The sequence below is a fragment of the Eubalaena glacialis genome, chromosome 3 (genome assembly GCF_028564815.1).
Source record: "Eubalaena glacialis isolate mEubGla1 chromosome 3, mEubGla1.1.hap2.+ XY, whole genome shotgun sequence".
Classification (NCBI taxonomy): Eukaryota; Metazoa; Chordata; class Mammalia; order Artiodactyla; family Balaenidae; genus Eubalaena; species Eubalaena glacialis.
Genome location: NC_083718.1, coordinates 54,301,608 through 54,324,328, shown reverse-complemented (window position 1 = coordinate 54,324,328; position 22,721 = coordinate 54,301,608). Strand labels below are relative to the sequence as shown.

The 22,721-nt window shown below is 38.4% G+C and overlaps 1 protein-coding gene across 2 annotated transcripts in view; it reads left to right on the top strand.

The window, feature by feature from the left end:
• SOAT1 (sterol O-acyltransferase 1) overlaps positions 1-22,721 on the top strand; it is a 66,635-nt gene that overhangs the window by 19,542 nt on the left and 24,372 nt on the right. For both annotated transcript variants that reach the window (XM_061185667.1, XM_061185666.1), the window contains one exon: positions 16,391-16,449. In XM_061185667.1, the coding sequence (XP_061041650.1) occupies positions 16,391-16,449 (59 nt within the window). The remainder of the gene's footprint in view (positions 1-16,390; positions 16,450-22,721) is intronic.

Here is a 22,721-nt window from a genome sequence, read left to right as displayed (position 1 = left end):
GGACCAGGGATTGAACCCACGTCGCCTGCATTGGCAGGTGGATTCTTAACCACTGCGCCACCAGGGAAGCCCTGGGTTTTTTAAGATTCAAATATTTGATCCATCTGAAATTTATTTTGAATAATAAGTGAGCTAAGGCTCTAATTTGGCAGTTTTTCAAAATGGCCAGCCAGTTGTTTCAACATTATCTATTAAATCTCCTTTTCTGTATGATATTTATATACTGACCCTCATTTCTAGTTCAGATTCCTTTCTCTGTAGCACTGTAGACATGTGATTAGTAGACAATTTCGAAAGGTTTTTGAGGTCGATGGAGCAATAGAGGATTTAGATGTATTACACCTTTTTAAAAAAATTTTATTTTTGGCTGTGTCGGGTCTTCGTTGCTATGCACGGGCTTTCTCTAGTTGCGGCGAGTGGGGGCTACTCCTCGTTGCTGTGCACAGGCTTCTCATCGCAGTGGCTTCTCTTGTTGCGGAGCCTGAGCTCTAGGCGCGCAGGCTTCAGTAGTTGTGGCACACGGGCTTAGTTGCTCCGTGGCACGTGGTGTCTTCCTGGACCAGGGATCGAACCTGTGTCCCCTGCATTGGCAGGTGGATTCTTAACCACTGCACCCCTAGGGAAGTCCCTATAGATGGATTATACTTTTTTTTTTTAATCTCCCCTTTTGCTTCTAAGATTGATAAATGATTGATTCTTTCAAGGACTACTCCTAAACCCAACCATCCTTAGACATTAAGGTGGCTTTCACATGACTCTTTTGGATTACTTATATCTCTATGGAGAGCAAGGTAAAGCTGGGATGAAGATCTTCTAAGACATGGTCAATGAGAGTTTTTTAGAAAATAACCAGGATTTTAAAATGAGTTTGAACTTCTCTAGGCAGTAAAAACCTGCTAGTCAGTGCCTACGCATTAGCTAATTCTGTACTTACCACAAGGAGACAAAGAAAATGCTAGTTAAAAGAAGTGAAACTTGAAAAATGGTGATTCATCACTGCCTAGTACTTCTTAGTCATCTTTAGGAATTTAGTCACTATAAGTAGGCCTTGATTTTTAAAATTTTAATTAATTTTTAAATTTTGTATTGAAGTACAGTTGATTTACAATGTTGTGTTTCTGGTGTACAGCAAAGTGGTTCAGTTATATATATGTATATTCTTTTTCATATTCTTTTCTATTATGATTTATTACAGGATATTGAATATAGTTCCCTTTGGTATACAGTGGGACCTTGTTTATCTTTTTTTTTTTCACACACACACACTGTATTTTATTTTTACAAGAGATAAATAGACTGACACCAAGCATTGTACATGGATGACCACAACAAAAGCAACAATGATTGCAATTACCTAACATGAAACACACTCATACTATGTCATAATATTGACATTCAGTCCAGTAATCCTCCACTGTAACAGCTCCTTTACTTTGCAGTGAAAATTGATTTGTATATTCTTTGCCTCTGAGTCCTTGTGGGATTTTTTCTTTTTTTAATTCAAACAGAAAGTCACAAAAATTATAATCATCCTCATCAGTTCACTCAGTCCCATGTAATTAATTTTTTTTTTATCTTGATCTTTTGTTAGCACTTTTATGAGTTCATCAGTTTTTCATTAGAGTTCTGAAAATGCTTATTCATTCATTTCAGCAGTACAGTCAGTTACCAGAAACCTGTACTTGTCAGAGTCTTTTCCATGAATTTCCTGAAGATGAAACCCTTTTATAGGAACATATTTGCAAAAGCATCAGAGTACACCCAGAACTGTCTGTAAATGACAAAAGACTTAAAAATGACCACGGTTAAAGATTTGATGAAAGTTCATAATAATGCAGTTGACAAGAAAATTAGTTATTTCTGAGACATACATTTTAAAGTAATAACTAGGATTATGACTTATAACATTATACCAGAACATATAAGATTTTTAGAAATTTCATGTAATGTCTGAAACATTTATATTAACATATTTCCATACAAATAACCCAATGAAAGTTTAGTATTAGTTGTTTTGTTTGTTTGTTTGTTTATACTGCAGGTTCTTATTAGTCATCAGTTTTATACACATCAGTGTATACATGTCAATCCCAATCGCCCAATTCAGCACACCACCATCCCCTCCTCACCGCAGTTTTCCCCCCTTGGTGTCCATATGTCTGTTCTCTACATCTGTGTCTCAACTTCTGCCCTGCAAACCGGCTCATCTGTACCATTTTTCTAGGTTCCACATACATGCGTTAATATACGATATTTGTTAATATACGGTATTTGTCCCCAACCAGTGATCGAACCTGGGCCTACACCAGTGAAAGCCCCAAGTCCTAACCACTGGACCTCCAGGGAATTCCCCATCTATTTTATATATAATTGTTTGTGTCTGCTAATCCCAAACCCCTGATTTATCCCTCCCTAACCCCCTTTCCCCTTTGGTAACCAGAAGTTTGTTCTCTAAGTCTGTGAGTCTGTTTCTGTTTTGTAAATAAGTTCATTTGTATCACATTTTAGATTCTACATATAAGTGATATATGATATCATCCCACACAGCTTGCAGGATCTCAGTTCACTGACCGGGGATTGAACCCAGGGCCTGTCATTGAAAGCCTGGAATCCTTACCACTAGGCCACCAGGGAACTCCTTGCAGCAAGTTTAAGGAGGATGAGGATTTAGAAATTTGGAAGCCATAGTGACTCCAGAAAAGGAAGAGTTGCAGAAACATGTTGGGGATGAATTGCTAGTGAGAAAGTGAAGATAGGAAGTACAAACCACTTTTCTAGGACATTTTATATTAAAAGGAAAAGAACAGCATGAGTTGGGTCTTCAAAGTTAAGAGGTTCATTGGAAAGGGCTGTTGTTTGTTTCCAAAGGACATTGTTTCCAAAATTTCAGTTATTTATAATTTTGCCATTATCTCTGTACCATATTTATTATTATGTAATTTAAAGAAAATTTCACTAAAAAGAAGAATCTTCATCCTAAGCAATAAATTCTATGAAGTGATAGTTTGTTTCAGTTACATGTTTGTTTCCAAAACGTTAAGTAAATATGTAATACTTCACAGATAAATTTTGAGTGCCACTTATGACATCCATATCATAATTTCAGAAAATTTTTAAAGACTACGTTGGTGCTAAATGTAATGTGGACAATATAAATGGCTCAGTGTGTTGAATGATTTGAACAGTTTCTCAAAGGATATATAAAGGATCAAGGCAATATAGTTTAAAAGGGTAGTCTTGAAAGAGATGGGCTACCCCTTCCTCTGACAAAGGAACAGTGGAGAAGAGGATTAAAGATAGTGAAAATTAAGATAGAAGACATTTCAGGAGTTGGTCCCCAAAATGATCAACTGAAGGTCGCTTTGTAAGGCTGGGACTTGAAGGTGGAAAATGTTTGGAACTGCACTTGGGAGGAATGTTATAGAAATTCATCAAGAGGCAGAGACAAAGATTTCATTTTTATTGCAGGCCTGGTTAACGCTAGACAGCCAGTTGTTTATAGTGGGCCCATTTTCTGTATTATATTTCTGCAATGCATGGCAGTTTGAAATCAGAGAAAGCAGATAGCAGGCAATATCTGGGATTGGGATGTGGCTAGGTGGGTCCAGGAAATTGGTGGCGTTGATGAGGGAAGGATAGAAATAATGACAAAGGGTTAGTGACTTTAGGCTGGGTAAGAAAACTGGGAAAGCGAAAGAATAATTTCCATCAGAAGGAACACTGTTTCCCTGTGCCTCTCTTTAGAGCAATGAAATCTTTCCTAGAAATTGCCCAACAGACTTCTCATGTCTCATTGGCCAGAGCTAGTTTACAAGTTATGCTGTCTTCCTTTTACCTCTTTACTCTTTTCTACCCTACTTAGAGTCCAGAGCATCAGCCTCCCTGGGCACAATCAAATGGCTTCCATGCCCTCTGGTTTCTGGTAGGGTTCGGTCATGGTTGGGGTGGGTGGCATTGATAGGAGGTCCAAGGGCAGAGAGTAAGGTGTGTGTTTATAACATAGGTTCCCTCTGGGCTGGGTAACCATCTCTTCTGTCTAATAGTTCTCTCCAGGGAGTTCTCTTTGGGTTTCCTAAACCATTTCCCTCCTTTGCCCTTTCAGGATAGTAACAGCTTTCCTGTTGCTTGTTACTAGCCCTAGAATGCTACACCATCCTTTGTTGCTTTTCTTAAATTTGCCCACACATTTATAAAATAGTCCTTTTACACTCTTCTCAGTAAACCTGAGCGGGCCATCTCTGACTGGTGCTCATGCCCATTCTTAAATCAGTCTCTGGCAAAGGGAATGAAACACATGCCCTTGTGGCGGAAGCAACCAGCGTTGTTCACCACAGTCACGTGAGATTATAAAAAATAATTGTGCATACCTGTCAGTTTTGTCAGCCAGACTCACAGTAAATTCCGCCATCTAGAACAGGAGTTGTCATACACAGCCACTTCCATTCATTTATGGCTGTAGTGCTTTTGGACCATATGGCCCCCAAAGCCTGAAATACATACTCTCTGGCCCATTGCAGAAAAAAATTGCTGACCCCTGATTTAGAACTACACTGTTCAGTCTGGTCCGGTTGAGCACTTGAACTGTGGCTCGTCTGAATTGAGATAACACCAAAGTTGTAAAATACATACCACTTTGCACCTGTTTTTAAGACTCACTTTGCACCTGTTTTTACTTTTTCATGTGGCTCCCAGGAAATTTTAAATTACATAACGTGGTTCACATTATGTTTCTGTTGGGCAGCACTGATCTAGAAAGTAACTGGTAACCTAGAAAGTAAGGAGTTAAAAGCTGCCCTTAGGCAAAAACCTATATTAAGTACAGTATTGTAAAGCAAAGAGAGCTTGGCACCTAGAGGCATTTTATCAGTTGAGACAGCTCAAATATTGACTTCCTCTGCAAAAGCTCTCTCCACCCTGATGATCGCACAGCTCTTTTGTGTATTGTAGTTATCAGTGTTTGCATACTTCTATTGAGATCCTAAAGGAGGGGTTTGGAATACATGCCTAGTACCCCGTATATATTGGGTTCTCAGAGGGTTTTTATTTAGTGAGTGAGTATATAATTGAATGAATAAGTGCGTTACTAATTTAATAAGCTTGGTCATTTATCTTTTCCTTCTGGGTAACATTGGCAGTAAATTTGGCATAGTAGTGTAAGTATAGGATTGTTACAGGAATCAGATTTGGTGAAGAGCCGTGAAGAAGCAACCCTAGTAGAAAGGCACAACTTTCTGGAGCTGTTTAGTGTGTGCTCCATTGCTCTCATTTCAGTTCTACTAAAGGTGTCACTATAATAGCACAGTGCAATAAATGATCTTTTATTCGACATAAAGATTATGTACAGTCTCTCTTTTTTTTTTTTTTTTTTAAGGTGGTAAAGCATGTAATAATTTTAGGAAGGTCTTTATCAAAACTGGTTCAAATTAGATTTTTGATACTTCAAGGAGTAAATTTTTAAATACTCAATGTTGTAGACTTTACAAGTGTGAGGTAGTGTTCATGAAGATAAATGTCGCAAGCCTGACTTCTTAGAGATAAGAGGGTTAGGAAAAAACAAAATCTAGAGTAGTTTTCTTTAAGGGTTTATCTTTGGGTCTACTAATAGGTATTATCGGTTAATGATCAGTTATCAGTTAGTGATATTAATAGATCTAGGCAGGTATTTCAGAAATTGCATGACCCTCAGTCCTGGCTTATCACTATTTCAGGGTCAATGTTTTAGAAATTTAGAAGCCTTGAGTTGACTTATGTGGTTGGGTGTCTGTACATAGTTCTTTATTTTTTAATTTTATTTTTATATATTTAAATTTTTTTAAAATTTATTTATTTTTGGCTGTGTTGGGTCTTCGTTGCTGTGCGTGGGCTTCTCATTGCAGTGGCTTCTCTTGTTGTGGAGCATGGGCTCTAGGTGCACGGGCTTCAGTATTTGTGGCATGTGGGCTCAGTAGTTGTGGCGCAGGGGCTTACTTGCTCTGCGGCTTGTGGGATCTTCCCAGACCAGGGATGGAACCCATGTCCCCTGCATTGGCAGGCGGATTCTTAACCATTGTGCCACCAGGGAAGTCCCTGTATATAGTTCTTTAAATCACTGGATGTTAGCTTTTAGGGCATTATTCTTTTGATTTTTATGACATTTAAGTTTTGGTGGGTAGCAAGAAAGTAACTTTGAATATTGTGTGAGGTTAGTTTTAAGGTGAAAGAAAATGAATTGAATTGGATTTTTAATATATTTTTCTTCGACTTTATATAACTTTACTGTCACTTGGAGCGGGGCCTTTAGAGATTCTAGTCTAAGTGAGAAAAAACTCTTTCCCTGCTTTCCAGTCCCTGCCTCCTCAAAGCCAGTTTGAATGGTGGTTAGGTTGTTTATGGATAGACAGATGCCTTTTGGAAATGATGCACAAGTAGTGAGAATTAATCTTTGGCGTCTTCTTCCCCATCCCCCTATGGTAATTAGTTGAAGGGAAGAAGTTTCTGTATTCATTTATTTATGAAGTAAATAGCTTATTTATGAATCCATGGTCTGATCATAGATAGTAGAGAACTAAATAAAAGTATTTTTACAGTTGATAGAAAAATCAAATGGATATTTGTTTTACCTTCATATTTCTTACTTAATAAGTTACCAATTTGGGAATATTTTCAAAATTTATCCTCTCCTATCCATTCTCAGCACTATTGTTTTGGCTTATGGCGACATCATTTCTTGTCAGGATTTATTGCATTTCTCTTATGTGGTCATTTCTTCCTCTCCTGCCAGAGAGTGGGATTTTCCAATATCAGATCAGTTACTCTTCTGCTTAAAATTCTTAGTTTCACCGCCCCTCCCGGTAGCCTGTGCAGCCCGCCACGGCCAGGCTCCCGTAATCCGGGGACAACTTCCCAGGGAGAGCGCACGGCGCGCCTCAGGCTGCTGCAACGTCACGCCGGCTTCTGCAGGCTCGCCCCGCCTCCTCCGTACCGCTCCCTCCCCCCGGCCTGACTGAGCCAGAGCCCCCGAATCAGCTGCTCCTTTAACCCCGTTCTGTCTGGGCGGGGAACAGACGCCCTCAGGCGACCTACATGCAGAGGCGGGTCCAAATCCAAAGCTGAACCCCGGGAGCTGTACGAACAAAGAAGAGAAAGGGAAATCTCTCCCAGCAGCCTCAGAAGCAGCGGATTAAAGCTCCACAAACAACTTGATGTGCCTGCATCTGTTGAATACCTGAATAGACAACGAATCATCCCAAATTTAGGAGGTGGACTTTGGGAGCAGGATATATTAACTTTTCCCCTTTTCCTTTTTTTGTGAGTGTATATGTGTATGCTTCTGGGTGAGATTTTGTCTGTATAGCTTTGCTCTCACCGTTAGTCCTAGGGTTAGGTCCGTCCGTTTTTTTTTTTTTTTTTTTTTTTTACTTAAAAAAAATTTTTTTTCCCTAATAAATGTTTTCTTAATAATTTTTTCCTTATTTTCTATTTTTAAAAAATTTAAAAAAATTTTTTAATAAGTTTTTTCATATTTTTTATTTTAAAAAATTAAGTTTTTTCTTAATAAATTTTTTCTTAATAATTTTTTTCTTATTTTTAGTATAAAAAATTAATAAATCTATTTTTAAAAATTAAAAAAATTTTTTTCTTAATAAATTTATTCTTAATAATTTTTTTCTTATTTTTATTATAATTGCTTTATTTTATTTTATTTTATCCTCTTTCTTTCTTTCTTTACATTTTTTCTCCCTTTTATTCTGAGCCGTGTGGATGAAAGGCTCTTGGTGCTCCAGCCAGGCATCAGGGCTGTGTCTCTGAGGTGGGAGAGCCAACCTCAGGACACTGGTCCACAAGAGACCTCCCAGCTCCACGTAATACCAAATGGCGAAAATCTCTCAGAGATCTCCATCTCAACATCAAGACCCAGCTTCACTCAACGACCAGCAAGCTACAGTGCTGGACACCCTATGCCAAACAACTAGCAAGACAGGAACACAGCCCCATCCATTAACAGAGAGGCTGCCTAAAATCATAATAAGGCCACAGACACCCCAAAACACACCACCAGACGTGGACGAGCCCACCAGAAAGACAACATCCAGCCTCATCCACCAGAACACAGGCACTAGTTCCCTCCACCAGGAAACCTACACAACCCACTGAACCAACCTTAGCCACTGGGAACAGATACCAAAAACAACGGGAACTACGAACCTGCAGCCTGTGAAAAGGAGACCCCAAACACAGTAAGATAAGCAAAATAGGAAGACAGAAAAACACACAGCAGATGAAGGAGCAGGGTCAAAACACACCAGACCTAACAAATGAAGAGGAAATAGGTAGTCTACCTGAAAAAGAATTCAGAATAATGATAGTAAGGATGATCCAAAATCTTGGAAATAGAATAGACAAAATGCAAGAAACATTTAACAAGGACGTAGAAGAACTAAAGAGGAACCAAGCAACGATGAAAAGCACAATAAATGAAATTAAAAATACTCTAGATGGGATCAATAGCAGAATAACTGAGGCAGAAGAACGGATAAGTGACCTGGAAGATAAAATGGTGGAAATAACTACTGCAGAGCAGAATAAAGAAAAAAGAATGAAAAGAACTGAGGACAGTCTCAGAGACCTCTGGGACAACATTAAACGCACCAATATTCGAATTATAGGGGTCCCAGAAGAAGAAGAGAAAAAGAAAGGGACTGAGAAAATATTTGAAGAGATTATAGTTGAAAACTTCCCTAATATGGGAAAGGAAATAGTTAATCAAGTCCTGGAAGCACAGAGAGTCCCATACAGGATAAATCCAAGGAGAAACACACCAAGACACATATTAATCAAACTATCAAAAATTAAATATAAAGAAAACATATTAAAAGCAGCAAGGGAAAAACAACAAATAACACACAAGGGCATCCCCATAAGGTTAACAGCTGATCTTTCAGCAGAAACTCTGCAAGCCAGAAGGGAGTGGCAGGATATACTTAAAGTGATGAAGGAGAAAAACCTACAACCAAGATTACTCTACCCAGCAAGGATCTCATTCAGATTTGATGGAGAAATTAAAACCTTCACAGACAAGCAAAAGCTGAGAGAGTTCAGCACCACCAAACCAGCTTTACAACAAATGCTAAAGGAACTTCTCTAGGCAAGAAACACAAGAGAAGGAAAACACATACAATAACAAACCCAAACATTTAAGAAAATGGGAATAGGAACATACATATCGATAATTACCTTAAATGTAAATGGATTAAATGCTCCCACCAAAAGACACAGACTGGCTGAATGGATACAAAAACAAGACCCATATATATGCTGTCTACAAGAGACCCACTTCAGACCTAGAGACACATACAGACTGAAAGTGAGGGGATGGAAAAAGATATTCCATGCAAATGGAAATCAAAAGAAAGCTGGAGTAGCAATTCTCATATCAGACAAAATAGACTTTAAAATAAAGACTATTACAAGAGACAAAGAAGGACACTATATAATGATCAAGGGATCGATCCAAGAGGAAGGTATAACAATTGTAAATATTTATGCACCCAACATAGGAGCACCTCAATACATAAGGCAAATAGTAACAGCCATAAAAGGGGAAATCGACAGTAACACAATCATAGTAGGGGACTTTAACACCCCACTTTCACCAATGGACAGATCATCCAAAATGAAAATAAATAAGGAAACACAAGCTTTAAATGATACATTAAACAAGATGGACTTAATTGATATTTATAGGACATTCCACCCAAAAACAACAGAATACACATTTTTCTCAAGTGCTCATGGAACATTCTCCAGGATAGATCATATCTTGGGTCACAAATCAAGCCTTGGTAAATTTAAAAAAATTGAAATCATATCTAGTATCTTTTCCGACCACAACACTATGAGACTAGATATCAATTACAGGAAAAGATCTGTAAAAAATACAAACACATGGAGGCTACACAATACACTACTTAATAATGAAGTGATCACTGAAGAAATCAAAGGGGAAATCAAAAAATACCTAGAAACAAATGACAATGGAGACACGACGATCCAAAACCTATGGGATGCAGCAAAAGCAGTTCTAAGAGGGAAGTTTATAGCAATACAAGCCTACATCAAGAAACAGGAAACATCTCGAATAAACAACCTAACCTTGCACCTAAAGCAATTAGAGAAAGAAGAACAAAAAAACCCCAAAGCTAGCAGAAGGAAAGAAATCATAAAGATCAGATCAGAAATAAATGAAAAAGAAATGAAGGAAACAATAGCAAAAATCAATGAAACTAAAAGCTGGTTCTTTGAGAAGATAAACAAAATTGATAAACCATTAGCCAGCCTCATCAAGAGAAAAAGGGAGAAGACTCAAATTAATAGAATTAGAAATGAAAAAGGAGAAGTAACCACTGACACTGCAGAAATACAAACGATCATGAGAGATTACTACAAGCAACTCTATGCCAATAAAATGGACAACCTGGAAGAAATGGACAGATTCTTAGAAATGCACAACCTGCCAAGACTGAACCAGGAAGAAATAGAAAATATGAACAGACCGATCACAAGCACTGAAATTGAAACTGTGATTAAAAATCTTCCAACACACAAAAGCCCAGGACCAGATGGCTTCACAGGCGAATTCTATCAAACATTTAGAGAAGAGCTAACACCTATCCTTCTCAAACTCTTCCAAAATATTGCAGAGGGAGGAACACTCCCCAACTCATTCTACGAGGCCACCATCACCCTGATACCAAAACCAGACAAAGATGTCACAAAGAAAGAAAACTACAGGCCAATATCACTGATGAACATAGATGCAAAAATCCTCAACAAAATACTAGCAAACAGAATCCAACAGCACATTAAAAGGATTATACACCATGATCAAGTGGGGTTTATTCCAGGAACGCAAGGATTCTTCAATATACGCAAATCAATCAACGTGATACATCATATTAACAAATTGAAGGAGAAAAACCATATGATCATCTCAATAGATGCAGAGAAAGCTTTCGACAAAATTCAACACCCATTTATGATAAAAGTCCTGCAGAAAGTAGGCATAGAGGGAACTTTCCTCAACATAATAAAGGCCGTATATGACAAACCCACAGCCAACATTGTCCTCAATGGTGAAAAACTGAAACCATTTCCACTAAGATCAGGAACAAGACAAGGTTGCCCACTCTCACCACTATTATTCAACATAGTTTTGGAAGTGTTAGCCACAGCAATCAGAGATGAAAAAGAAATAAAAGGAATCCAAATCGGAAAAGAAGAAGTAAAGCTGTCACTGTTTGCAGATGACATGATACTATACATAGAGAATCCAAAAGATGCTACCAGAAAACTACTAGAGCTAATCAATGAATTTGGTAAAGTAGCAGGATACAAAATTAATGCACAGAAATCTCTTGCATTCCTGTATACTAATGATGAAAAATCTGAAAGTGAAATTAAGAAAACACTCCCGTTTACCATTGCAACAAAAAGAATACAATATCTAGGAATAAACCTACCTAAGGAGACAAAAGACCTGTATGCAGAAAATTATAGGACACTGATGAAAGAAATTAAAGATGATACAAATAGATGGAGAGATATACCATGTTCTTGGATTGGAAGAATCAACATTGTGAAAATGACTCTGCTACCCAAAGCAATCTACAGATTCAATGCAATCCCTATCAAACTACCACTGGCATTTTTCACAGAACTAGAACAAAAAATTTCACAATTTGTATGGAAACACAAAAGACCCTGAATAGCCAAAGCAATCTTGAGAACGAAAAATGGAGCTGGAGGAATCAGGCTCCCTGACTTCAGACTATATTACAAAGCTACAGTAATCAAGACAGTTTGGTACTGGCACAAAAACAGAAATATAGATCAATGGAACAGGATAGAAAGCCCAGCGATAAGCCCACGAACATATGGTCACCTTATCTTTGATAAAGGAGACAAGCATATACAGTGGAGAAAAAACAGCCTCTTCAATAAGTGGTGCTGGGAAAATTGGACAGGTACATGTAAAAGTATGAAATTAGAACACTCCCTGACACCATACACAAAAATAAACTCAAAATGGATTAAAGACCTAAGTGTAAGGCCAGACACTATCAAACTCTTAGAGGAAAACATAGGCAGAACACTGTATGACATAAGTCACAGCAAGATCCTTTTTGACCCAGGTCCTAGAGAAATGGAAATAAAAACACAAATAAACAAATGGGACCTAATGAAACTTAAAAGCTTTTGCACAGCAAAGGAAACCATAAACAAGACCAAAAGACAACCCTCAGAATGGAAGAAAATATTTGCAAATGAAGCAACTGACAAGGGATTAATCTCCAAGATTTACAAGCAGGTCATGCAGCTCAATAACAAAAAAACGAACAACCCAATCCAAAAATGGGCAGAAGACCTAAATAGACATTTCTCCAAAGAAGATATACAGATTGCCAACAGACACATGAAAGAATGCTCAACATCATTAATCATTAGAGAAATGCAAATCAAAACTACAATGAGGTATCATCTCACACCGGTCAGAATGGCCATCATCAAAAAATCTAGAAACAATAAATGCTGGAGAGGATGTGGAGAAAAGGGAACACTCTTGCACTGTTGGTGGGAATGTAAATTGATACAGCCACTATGGAGAACAGTATGGAGGTTCCTTAAAAAACTAAAAATAGAACTACCATACGACCCAGCAATCCCACTACTGGGCATATACCCTGAGAAAACCATAATTCAGAAAGAGTCATGTACCAAAATATTCATTGCAGCTCTGTTTACAACAGCCAGGACATGGAAGCAACCTAGGTGTCTGTCATCGGATGAATGGATAAAGAAGATGTGGCACATATATACAATGGAATATTACTCAGCCATAAAAAGAAATGAAATGGAGGTATTTGTAATGAGGTGGATGGAGTTAGAGTCTGTCATACAGAGTGAAATAAGTCAGAAAGAGAAAAAGAAATACAGTATGCTAACACATATATATGGAATCTAAGGGTAAAAAAAAAAAAAAAAAAAAGGTCATGAAGAACCTAGTGGCAAGATGGGAATAAAGACACAGACCTACTAGAGAATGGACTTGAGGATATGGGGAGGGGGAGGGGTGAGATGTGACAGGGTGAGAGAGTGTCATGGACATATATACACTACCAAATGTAAAATAGATAGCTAGTGGGAAGCAGCCGCATAGCACAGGGAGATCAGCTCGGTGCTTTGTGACCACCTAGAGGGGTGGGATAGGGAGGGTGGGAGGGAGGGAGATGCAAGAGGGAAGAGATATGGGAACATATGTATAAGTATAACTGATTCACTTTGTTATAAAGCAGAAGCTAACACACCATTGTAAAGCAATTATACTTCAGTAAAGATGTTTAAAAAAAAAAAAAAAAATTCTTAGTTTCCTCAAAGCCCTTGTTGTGATACACACAGGCTCTCCATGATATGACCTCTAGCCTCCTTCCCAGTCATAAACTTCACTGTTATCAACAGTTGAAGATATTATTTCACTGTTTGCTGGCTTCTGTTGTTGGTGTTGATGAGTCAGACAGCATAATGGCAGTTCTCTTGAAGGTGATGTTTTCTTTCTGGGTGCTTTTAAGAGTCTTTTTGTTTTGTGTTTTGTTTTTAAATAAACCTCTGTGTTACACAGTTTCACTATGATATATCTTTACCCTGCTTGGGATTCTTTGATCTTCCTTTGAGGATTGGCTTTTTTTAACACTCCCAGAAAGTTCTCAGCCATTATTACTTCAAATTTTTCCTCTCCTTATAGAGCTTTTATTAGGTGCATTTTGGACCTTCACATTCTCCATGCCTTTTTTCCAAGTGGAATATTGTGAAACGATATAAAGAATCAAAATGTCCAATAGAGGATTAAATAAATTCTATTTCAGCCATAAAAATAGAATAGTAGACCAATAAAAATGATGTGGAAGAATATGTAATGATATGCAAAGATAGTAACAATATGTTAAATGAAAACAGGTTACCAAACAGTATTCATAATGACTCTGTTTTTATAGTATGTATATTTATAATATTATATTTAATATTATTATTTAATATTATTATTTAATATTTGCCAAAGTAAAAGGACAAATAATATTTACCAAAATGTTAGTATCAGTTACTTGAACATCATAGGATAATGAGCGATCTTGTTAGATCTTTTTTTGGGGGCTTGGATTTTTAATTTTCTTTTTTTTAAAAAATAAATTTATTTATTTATTTATTTTTATTTTTGGCTGCGTTGGGTCTTCATTGCTGCGCACGGGCTTTCTCTAGTTGCGGCAAGTGGGGGTTCGTTGCAGTGCGCGGGCTTCTCATTGCGGTGGCTTCTCTTGTTGCGGAGCACAGGCTCTTGGTGCGCAGGCTTCAGTAGTTGTGGCACGCGGGCTTCAGTAGTTGTGGCTCATGGTCTTAGTTGCTCCACGGCATGTGGGATCTTCCCGGCCCAGGGCTCGAACCCATGTCCCCTGCATTGGCAGGCGGGTTCTTAACCACTGTGCCACCAAGGAAGCCCCTTTAATTTTCTATAAATGGGAGGGGGGAGTCTGTTTTCATTTCTCTTGTGTATTTACCTATGGGTGGAATTTCTGGGTTATATGGTACCTCTGTGTTTACCTTTTGAGGAACTTCCAGACTTTTTCAAAAGCATTGTGTCATTTTACATTCTCACCAGCAATGTAGGAGGGTTTTAATTTCTCCATGTTCTGGTCAAAGCTTTTTTCTCCTCACTTAAAAAACTCTGTTTTGGGACTTCCCTGGTGGCGCAGTGGTTAAGAATCCCCCTGCCAATGCTGGGGATGCGGGTTCGATCCCTGCTCTGGGAAGATCCCACAACTTCTCAGTTGCTCCCAGATCTCTGGAGCAACTGAGCCCGTGGGCCACAACTACTGAGACTGTGCTCTAGAGCCCATGAGCCACAACTACTGAGCCCACGCGCTGCAACTACTGAAGCCTGCGCGCTCTAGGGCCCGCGTGCTGCAACTACTGAAGCCCGTGCGCCTAGAGCCTGTGCTCCGCAGCAAGAGAAGCCACCGCAATGAGAAGCCCCGTGCACCGCAACGAAGGGTAGCTCCTGCTCACCACAACTAGAGAAAGCCCACATGCAGCAACGAAGACCCAACGCAAACAAAAAAATTAAAAATTAAAAAAATAGTAAATAATAAACTGTTTTATTTGTACCAAGCTTATAAACATCACTGTTACAAGTGTTTATTAACACTCTCTAATTGTATTACAGGAAAGCTGTCACATCCAATCCCTGAAATAATGCTCTTCTCAAAATTTCCTGCTTGTACAACTCTTTTTCTAGCTTTATTGAGATAATTGACACATAACATTGTATTAGCTTAAGGTGTACAATGGCCAACACTTATGTGTTTTTGATTATAGCCATCCTAGTGGGTATGAAGTGATATTTCTTTGTGGTTTTGATTTGCATTTCCCTGATGGCCAGTGATATTGAGCATCTTTTCAGATGGTATTGACCATTTGTATATCTTTTTTGGAGACATGTCTTTTCAGATGCTTAAGTTGGACTATTCATCTTTACCATTGAGTTGTAAGAGTTCTTTACATATTCTGGATGCAGGTTCCAGATCAGATGTGCAAGTGTTTTTCCCCGTTTTGTGTCTTTTTACTTCTTTGGAGCAGAAACCTTTTTTTTTTTTTTTTTTAAAGTCAGTGATTTTTTTTTTTTTTTTTTTTTTAATTTATTTATTTATGGCTGTGTTGGGTCCCCGTTTCTGTGCGCGGGCTTTCTCTAGTTGCGGCAAGCGGGGGCCACTCTTCATCGCGGTGCACGGGCCTCTCACTATCGCGGCCTCTCTTGTTGTGGAGCACAGGCTCCAGATGCGCAGGCTCAGCAATTGTGGCCCACGGGCCCAGTCGCTCCGCGGCATGTGGGATCCTCCCAGACCAGGGCCCGAACCCGAGTCCCCTGCATTGGCAGGCAGATTCCCAACCACTGCGCCACCAGGGAAGCCCTTTTTTTAAAATTTTTGACGAAGTCCGATTTATTTAATTTTTCTATTGTTGCTTGTACATTTTATTACTCATAGTTGCAGGATCCATTCACAGAAACTAATTTCCTGTACTGTCAGAATTTCCTATACTGTCAGCATCCTATGATTAATATAGTTGTAAGTACTGTGTGTACATATAGTAGTTTTGTTTTTTTTCAACTTAGCATTTTTATGTATAAATTTCCTTCTATTTATATTGTCCATGCTTCATTTTTAAGAGTTGTGTCATGTTTTGTGGTTGTACCATAGTTTACATAGTCGTCATTTTTTGCTTGTTTTTCAACTTCACGATTTAAATAATGCTGATAGGTAACTATCTCCATCAACTTAAAAGTTATACTTTTTTCCTTCCTTAGGTCGGATTGATTTAAAACAGCTGATAGCAAAGAAGATACAGTTGACAGCAGAGGCAGAGGTAAGTAACTCCCTCTTCCAGAAACAAAAATGTAGAGTTTTAGGGTAAAGAGTTTTATTCAGTACAATTTTTAATGCTAAACTGTTTAAAGAGTTATTTACCTTTCTTATCAGTCGACATGAAACAGGAAAATAAGGTCTGCCATCTCGTCATCCTACATAAGAACCAGATTGTTTTTTGTTTTTTTTCTGTACTATCATCCATCACTCTCATTTTCTGGCTTTTACCAGTAAAACTCAATTTTAGCAAACATGATACAGTTGAATGCTTGTGTAAGTGCTTGTGTAGGTGCTTTATGAAAGTATCTGTCATGTTTCATATTAAATAATAGGCCTTCAATAAACATTGAATCTGAATTTAGAAGTAGATTCCCTGTTACGGATGTAGAAGAAATAGAAATATCAACTCACAAACAACATCAAGACATTTCAGGGAATTCCTGGCGGTCCAGCAGTTAGGACTCGACGCTTTCACTGCGGTGGCCCGAGTCCAGTCCCTGGTCGGGAAACTAAGATCCTGCAAGCTGTGCAGCGCAGCCAAAAAATAAATAAATAACAGACATTTCAAGCAGGGCAAACAGTTCTACAAGTTAGAATTCAGCAGTGCCCTCAGGAAACTCTGGAGGACAAAGAACACTTAAAAAAAACAAAAAAAACCTGGGACTTCCCTGGTGGCACAGTGGTTAGGAGTTCTCCTGCCAATGTAGGGGACATGGGTTCGTGCCCTGATCTGGAAGATCCCACATGTCGCGGAGCAACTAAGCCCCGTGTGCCACAGCTACTGAGCCTGCGCTCTACAGCCCATGAGCCACAACTACTGAAGCCTGCACGCCTAGAGCCCGTGCTCCACAATGGGAGAGGCCACCACAGTGAGAGGCCCGCACACTGCAGTGAGAAGTGACCCCCACGCGCCGCAACTAGAGAGAGCCCGCACGCAGCGACGAGGACCCAACGCAGCCAAAAATAAATAAAATAAATAATTTTATATTAAAAAAAAAATACTCTGTGTGCCGAATATAAGTTGACTTCAAATCCAAGCCAGCCTCTCTTTTTCCCAATAAGATCACTTTCAAAATTTCTAAGGTTTCTAAGAGTCTTTGAAATACACCATGTCTATTATTCTTTTTAAAAGTTTATTTCAGTAAATGGTTTCCTCCAAGCATATGAATAACTTGTATTAACATAGGCTTAGTGGAAATGCTTGGGTTTTGGAGTCAGACAGACCCACCTCTATAACCTACCTTGTGAACTTAGGCAATTTGCTTATCAGTTTATTCATTCACTGACACTGTTTTGAACACCTTCTACATGTCAGGCTCTGTTATTAGCACTGGGATACATAACTAATCAAAATAAAGGGCCCTTTCTTCAGGAAGCTCACATTCTAACACAGGAGATAAGTCAGTAAATAATAAACCTGAAAAGCAAATGACTTTTATGGTCAAAAATACATAAGTGCTCAGCAAAAGAAAAAAAATTATTGGCCAACTTGAATATATAAACATCCAATGATGTGGATGAAATAGCCCTGTTTTTATTAATTTAGTTACGTATGCATGCATGCATATATGCATTTATATAGAATACTTTAAATTTAGATATTTTTATCCTGTTTCATAAAACAGTATATGCAAGATTGTTTGCATTCACTTTGATATTAGTGTCTTTGTAATTGTGAGAGCTAGTTTTTAAGTTATTTCCAGTCCTGGGGTATTTTCACTGTCATCTCGTTTGTTGGAGATCCAGCACTTTTTGAGTCCAGGGCTGGTGCTCTCACTAGACATTTTACTACAAGTACCTGTTTGCTTAACATTGTGATATCTCCCCCCCAATTCTGGAGGTATATATGTGTTTTCTACAATATAAGCACTTTACATTGCTTTATAAAGTGGTATTCAAAAGGTATATTGAGTATACTTGAAACTGAGAGTCTAGACTCCTAGTTAACAGTGTGTTACATTTTATTTTTCCTGATTCCATTAGGTTACCTGTGTAAGCCTTTAAAACTACAATGATCCAGGCCATTTCTGGTGAATGTCTTTTCCAGTTACTAATTTGTTGTCCCATTATAAGAGATTGAAGACTTGATTATTTGGTAACTTGGACTTCTCTGACGGATAATTTATAATTTTGGCCAACAAAAGAAAGCTATTTAGTATGTAGGCATATGTGCTATTTTTAAGGGCCCATTCTTGCAAATTTAGTCATTACAATAAAGAAATTTTGTTTTTATGGCTTACCAGAATATTCCTGACCTTTATTCCTCTAGACGGGCTGGACACCTTCCATTCCTTTTCAGATTCCCCTTCTGTTCCTCTTTTGCTCCTTGTCCCCTTCCCAGAAAGAACACAAAGCCCTTACTGTGCTCAGCTTGTGAGGGAAAGTTTCACATTCGTGAAAGCGCAGTCCATCCCTGCTGTCATTGCTATTTATTTTAAAAATCTGAGGTGGGAGGGGAATTGTAAAAAAATATAGCATCAGTAACCCAAAGAGGAAAGGGAATGTGGAGTGAGAAGTAAAAGGGGAGGGGAGAGGGGGAATGGAGGGAATGTTTCAAGGATTTAAGTTGAAACTTTGTTTTTAAAGAGAGTATTCTACTTCTCTACTTTATATATTAATCAGTGAATAATATTATATTCTTTAGTTTGGTCAGTTGGAAAGATTTGAAGGAGAGAGAAAGAAATGGATGAAGTAAGGGAATAGAAGCTGAGGGAAAGGTGGAGGTTGGTTTAGCTAGTATTATTTATTACTCTGTGTTGTGCAAGACTTGTTCCCGGTTATTGAAGGAGGGCATGGCTTGAACAGAGGTATGGAGGAAAGAAACTTAAACTGTGTCTTGGAAATTACACTTGATTAGCATCTGTGCCCCTGGTGGAGCATGATAGAAAGAAAAATAAAATTTGGGCTAGATAGTAAGGCATTTTTTTCCTACCTTCATGCCCTTGTTCATGAAGCTCTTTCTACTTGAAATTTCCTTTAACTTCTTACCTTCACCAATCAAAATACTGTTTATCCTTCAAATTCTCACTCAAATGCTGCTGCTTCTAAAGTTTTCTAAATACCCCAGCTTGAAATGATGTCCTCCCTTTTATACTTCTAAGGTCTTAGCATATACTCTGTTTGTTATACACTGCTTGTTCTGAATGAATCACCAAAATTCCTTTGGTGAACTTATGGACAATTTGACTTAGGAGTGTTTTAGTTGGCAGTTTGATATCTGAAGAGATTGAACATCTTGCCATTATTAATTAATTGCAGTGTTTTTGAGGGAGATACATTAGGAATGCTATACTGATATCAAAGTTGAAGATACTCTGTAGAGTTTGGAGACAATGAGACCAGATTGGAAGCTACTGTAATATTTTAGTATTCTAGACTGAGTAAATAGGGGCAGGGAGGAGAAGGGAACTACATTTAGAAGTCCTGTTATGGGCTAGGCCTTATACTAGGTAGGTGCTTTATGTATGTAATCTTATTTACTTAAATTATCCCATTCATAACAGCGATGTCTAACTGGTTATGTTTTTTTGTTTGCTTTGTTAATAACATTTACTAATACGAAATGACCATTGAGGTGGCAGGTATGTGAATATTGTTCAGAGCCATGAAATTTACTTGTTCTTTTCCCTTGTGGGATTTTAGAAATAATTTTAGAGACAAATGAAAATAAACAATCTTTCTAGTCATTGGTAATTTGGTGTCATGTTCCAACCCAGTTGGACACTCTTACCCTAATGTTTAAAGTAACAACACTGGACTAGTTATCTCCGGGGTACCCTTCAGCTCTAACAGTCTGTGTCATCATTGTGTAGCTAACTTAAACTTTTGCTCCTAATTCTCTACTTCCTGTTGTAAAGGGAATAGATAGTCTATAGCTCTTACTGGGCAACTCTTTCGGCTCCATGGCACTAGAGTTGTCAGATAAAATACAGTATGCCTAGATAAATTTGAATTTCAGGCAAACCACAGATAGTTTGTTGGTCATCATGCAATATTCGGGACATACCTAGACTAAAAAAGTTAGTTGTTTATCAAATTCAAATTTAACCAACTGTCCTAAATATATATATTGGGGGGGGATCTTCTATATTTTTATTTGCTAAATATGGCAACTTACAAAGAATTCAGTGAAAATTTATATATACAGATAGAGGAGCTCCTATTAAGGAGAAAGGTGTGAAGAAGGTTGTCAAGTACTGAGCAAGCTCTTTAGTCCTAAGGGAAGAGAAATGAGAGAGGTGATGACATTAGTGGGTTGAACTGATTGAATTTTTTAAGGTCACTTCTAGGTCTAAATGCTGTCATAAAAAAACTTTGAAGTACTTAATTAAAAAAAATATATGGTGCTAGCGGAGTCATACAGCACTATGTATGACCTTTTGAAATCCTTAGAATTGTGTTGTAACAAGCCTTTAAAGATCTTGGAACAGTCCAAGGGAGATTCAAATGATTAGGTTCCAACCAGCTACATCAGAGCTACATTCTCTACATTAGTAGAGAAATTAGCTTTGTTTAACATTGTTTTATATTTTTTCTATTGGTTGCAGATACCAGAAACCTACTTTGCCTTATTTAAGCATAAAAGGAAGTGTATTTGAAAGATTAATGTATCTCATAGAATCCTAGGAGAAGTTGAACACACTCAGGCTTTGGAAAGGATATTTATTTTAATGGCAAGAGTTCAGCTATTTCTGAATTTTTCAGTTAATAAGGTTTCCAGTCACGCTTTCTAAGCTCAGAGTTTCAGGTCTATGAGAGAGAGAATTGAATTTTGTTCAGAAGGGCAGGGCCATATAGTACAGCCCTAACCTGGACACGGGGTGCCTGTCCTCACCTTTGAGGACAGTTTCCAGAGGAAAGTGAGTATGTTGAGAAGAGAAAAGAGGATATCTTTACTATCGATGTTTGTAGAACTTTTATTAATGTACACAATTTTATAGAGGAAATGTTAGGTCTAATATGAAAATTGAAGGGATGAAAAATTACTTTCTATTTCTGCTTCTTAAAAATACGTATTTATATTTCACTTGCTTCTTATATAGCATTTCTAGTGTTGTTTTTCATATCAGTATCTAGTGCAGTTGCCTGACCATTAAATGAGCGATCTGTAATGAGTACGACTCAAATGGCATGTCTGCAAACGAGGCCTCCTCTTCATGGCTTATCACTTGTTCAAGTAAACTAAAGAAGTTTTTGGATAGTGCCAACTTATTTGATTTGTTGGCAGACTGCTGGAAAGACAAGTCTAAGTGTTTTCTGCCCAGAAATTCTTTGATCATTTGTATAAGTTGAGATTAGCTTGTGCCGTAATAGCAACGCAAGGTAAACACAAATAATTGTGGCTTAAACAAGATAGAAGTGCATTTTCCTCTTGTGTCAATGATCCAGAGGTGAGAGGTCCACAGCTGGTATGGTGACTCTGGTCCTCAGCGACTCCTCCTTCTACCTCCCTGCCTCACCATTTGTAGGCTGTGATTTGTCTTCTTATTGTCCAAGTGGCTTCAGCCATTTCATCTGAGTTTCAAAGAGCAGAACTGATGTAGGGGAAGAAAGGCGGCAAGGAACAGGTACCAGCTGTCTTTTAAGGAAGTTTTTCTGGAGGTTTTGTCAAACCGATTCTGCCTGTATCTCATTGGCAAGAACTTAGTCACCTGGCCACACCTAGGTGCAAAGGGAGACTGGGAAATTTATTTATTCTGGGCATTTAGGTGCCCAGGTAAAAATTAGGGGTTCTAGTACTAAGGAAGGGGGTGGGAAATGATAGGTTGACAATTAACAGTCACTATAATAACTATCCAACTATCCATTGTAGTTTACTACCCCTGATCTTCTGGTCAAATCTTACCTTCTTTTGGCTGTGTAAGTGTGACTACATTCTTCTATTTCCCTTTCTGCCTTTTCTCATTTTACTTAAATACATAAATAAATGTATTAGTCTCTAGTCTGCTTTTTTTTTTTTTTTTTTGGCTGCACTGGGTCTTTGTTTCTGTGCATGGGCTTTCTCTAGTTGTGGCATGCAGGGGCTATTCTTCGTTGCGGTGCACGGGCTTCTCATTGCGGTGGCTTCTCGTTGCGGAGCACGGGCTCTAGGTGCATGGGCTTCAGCAGTTGTGGCACATGGGCTCAGTAGCTGTGGCTTGTGGGCTCTAGATCGCAGACTCAGTAGTTGTGGCACACGGGCTTAGTGGCTCCGCGGCATGTGGGATCTTCCCGGACCAGGGCTCGAACTCGTGGCCCCTGCATTGGCAGGCAGATTCTTAACCACTGTGCCAC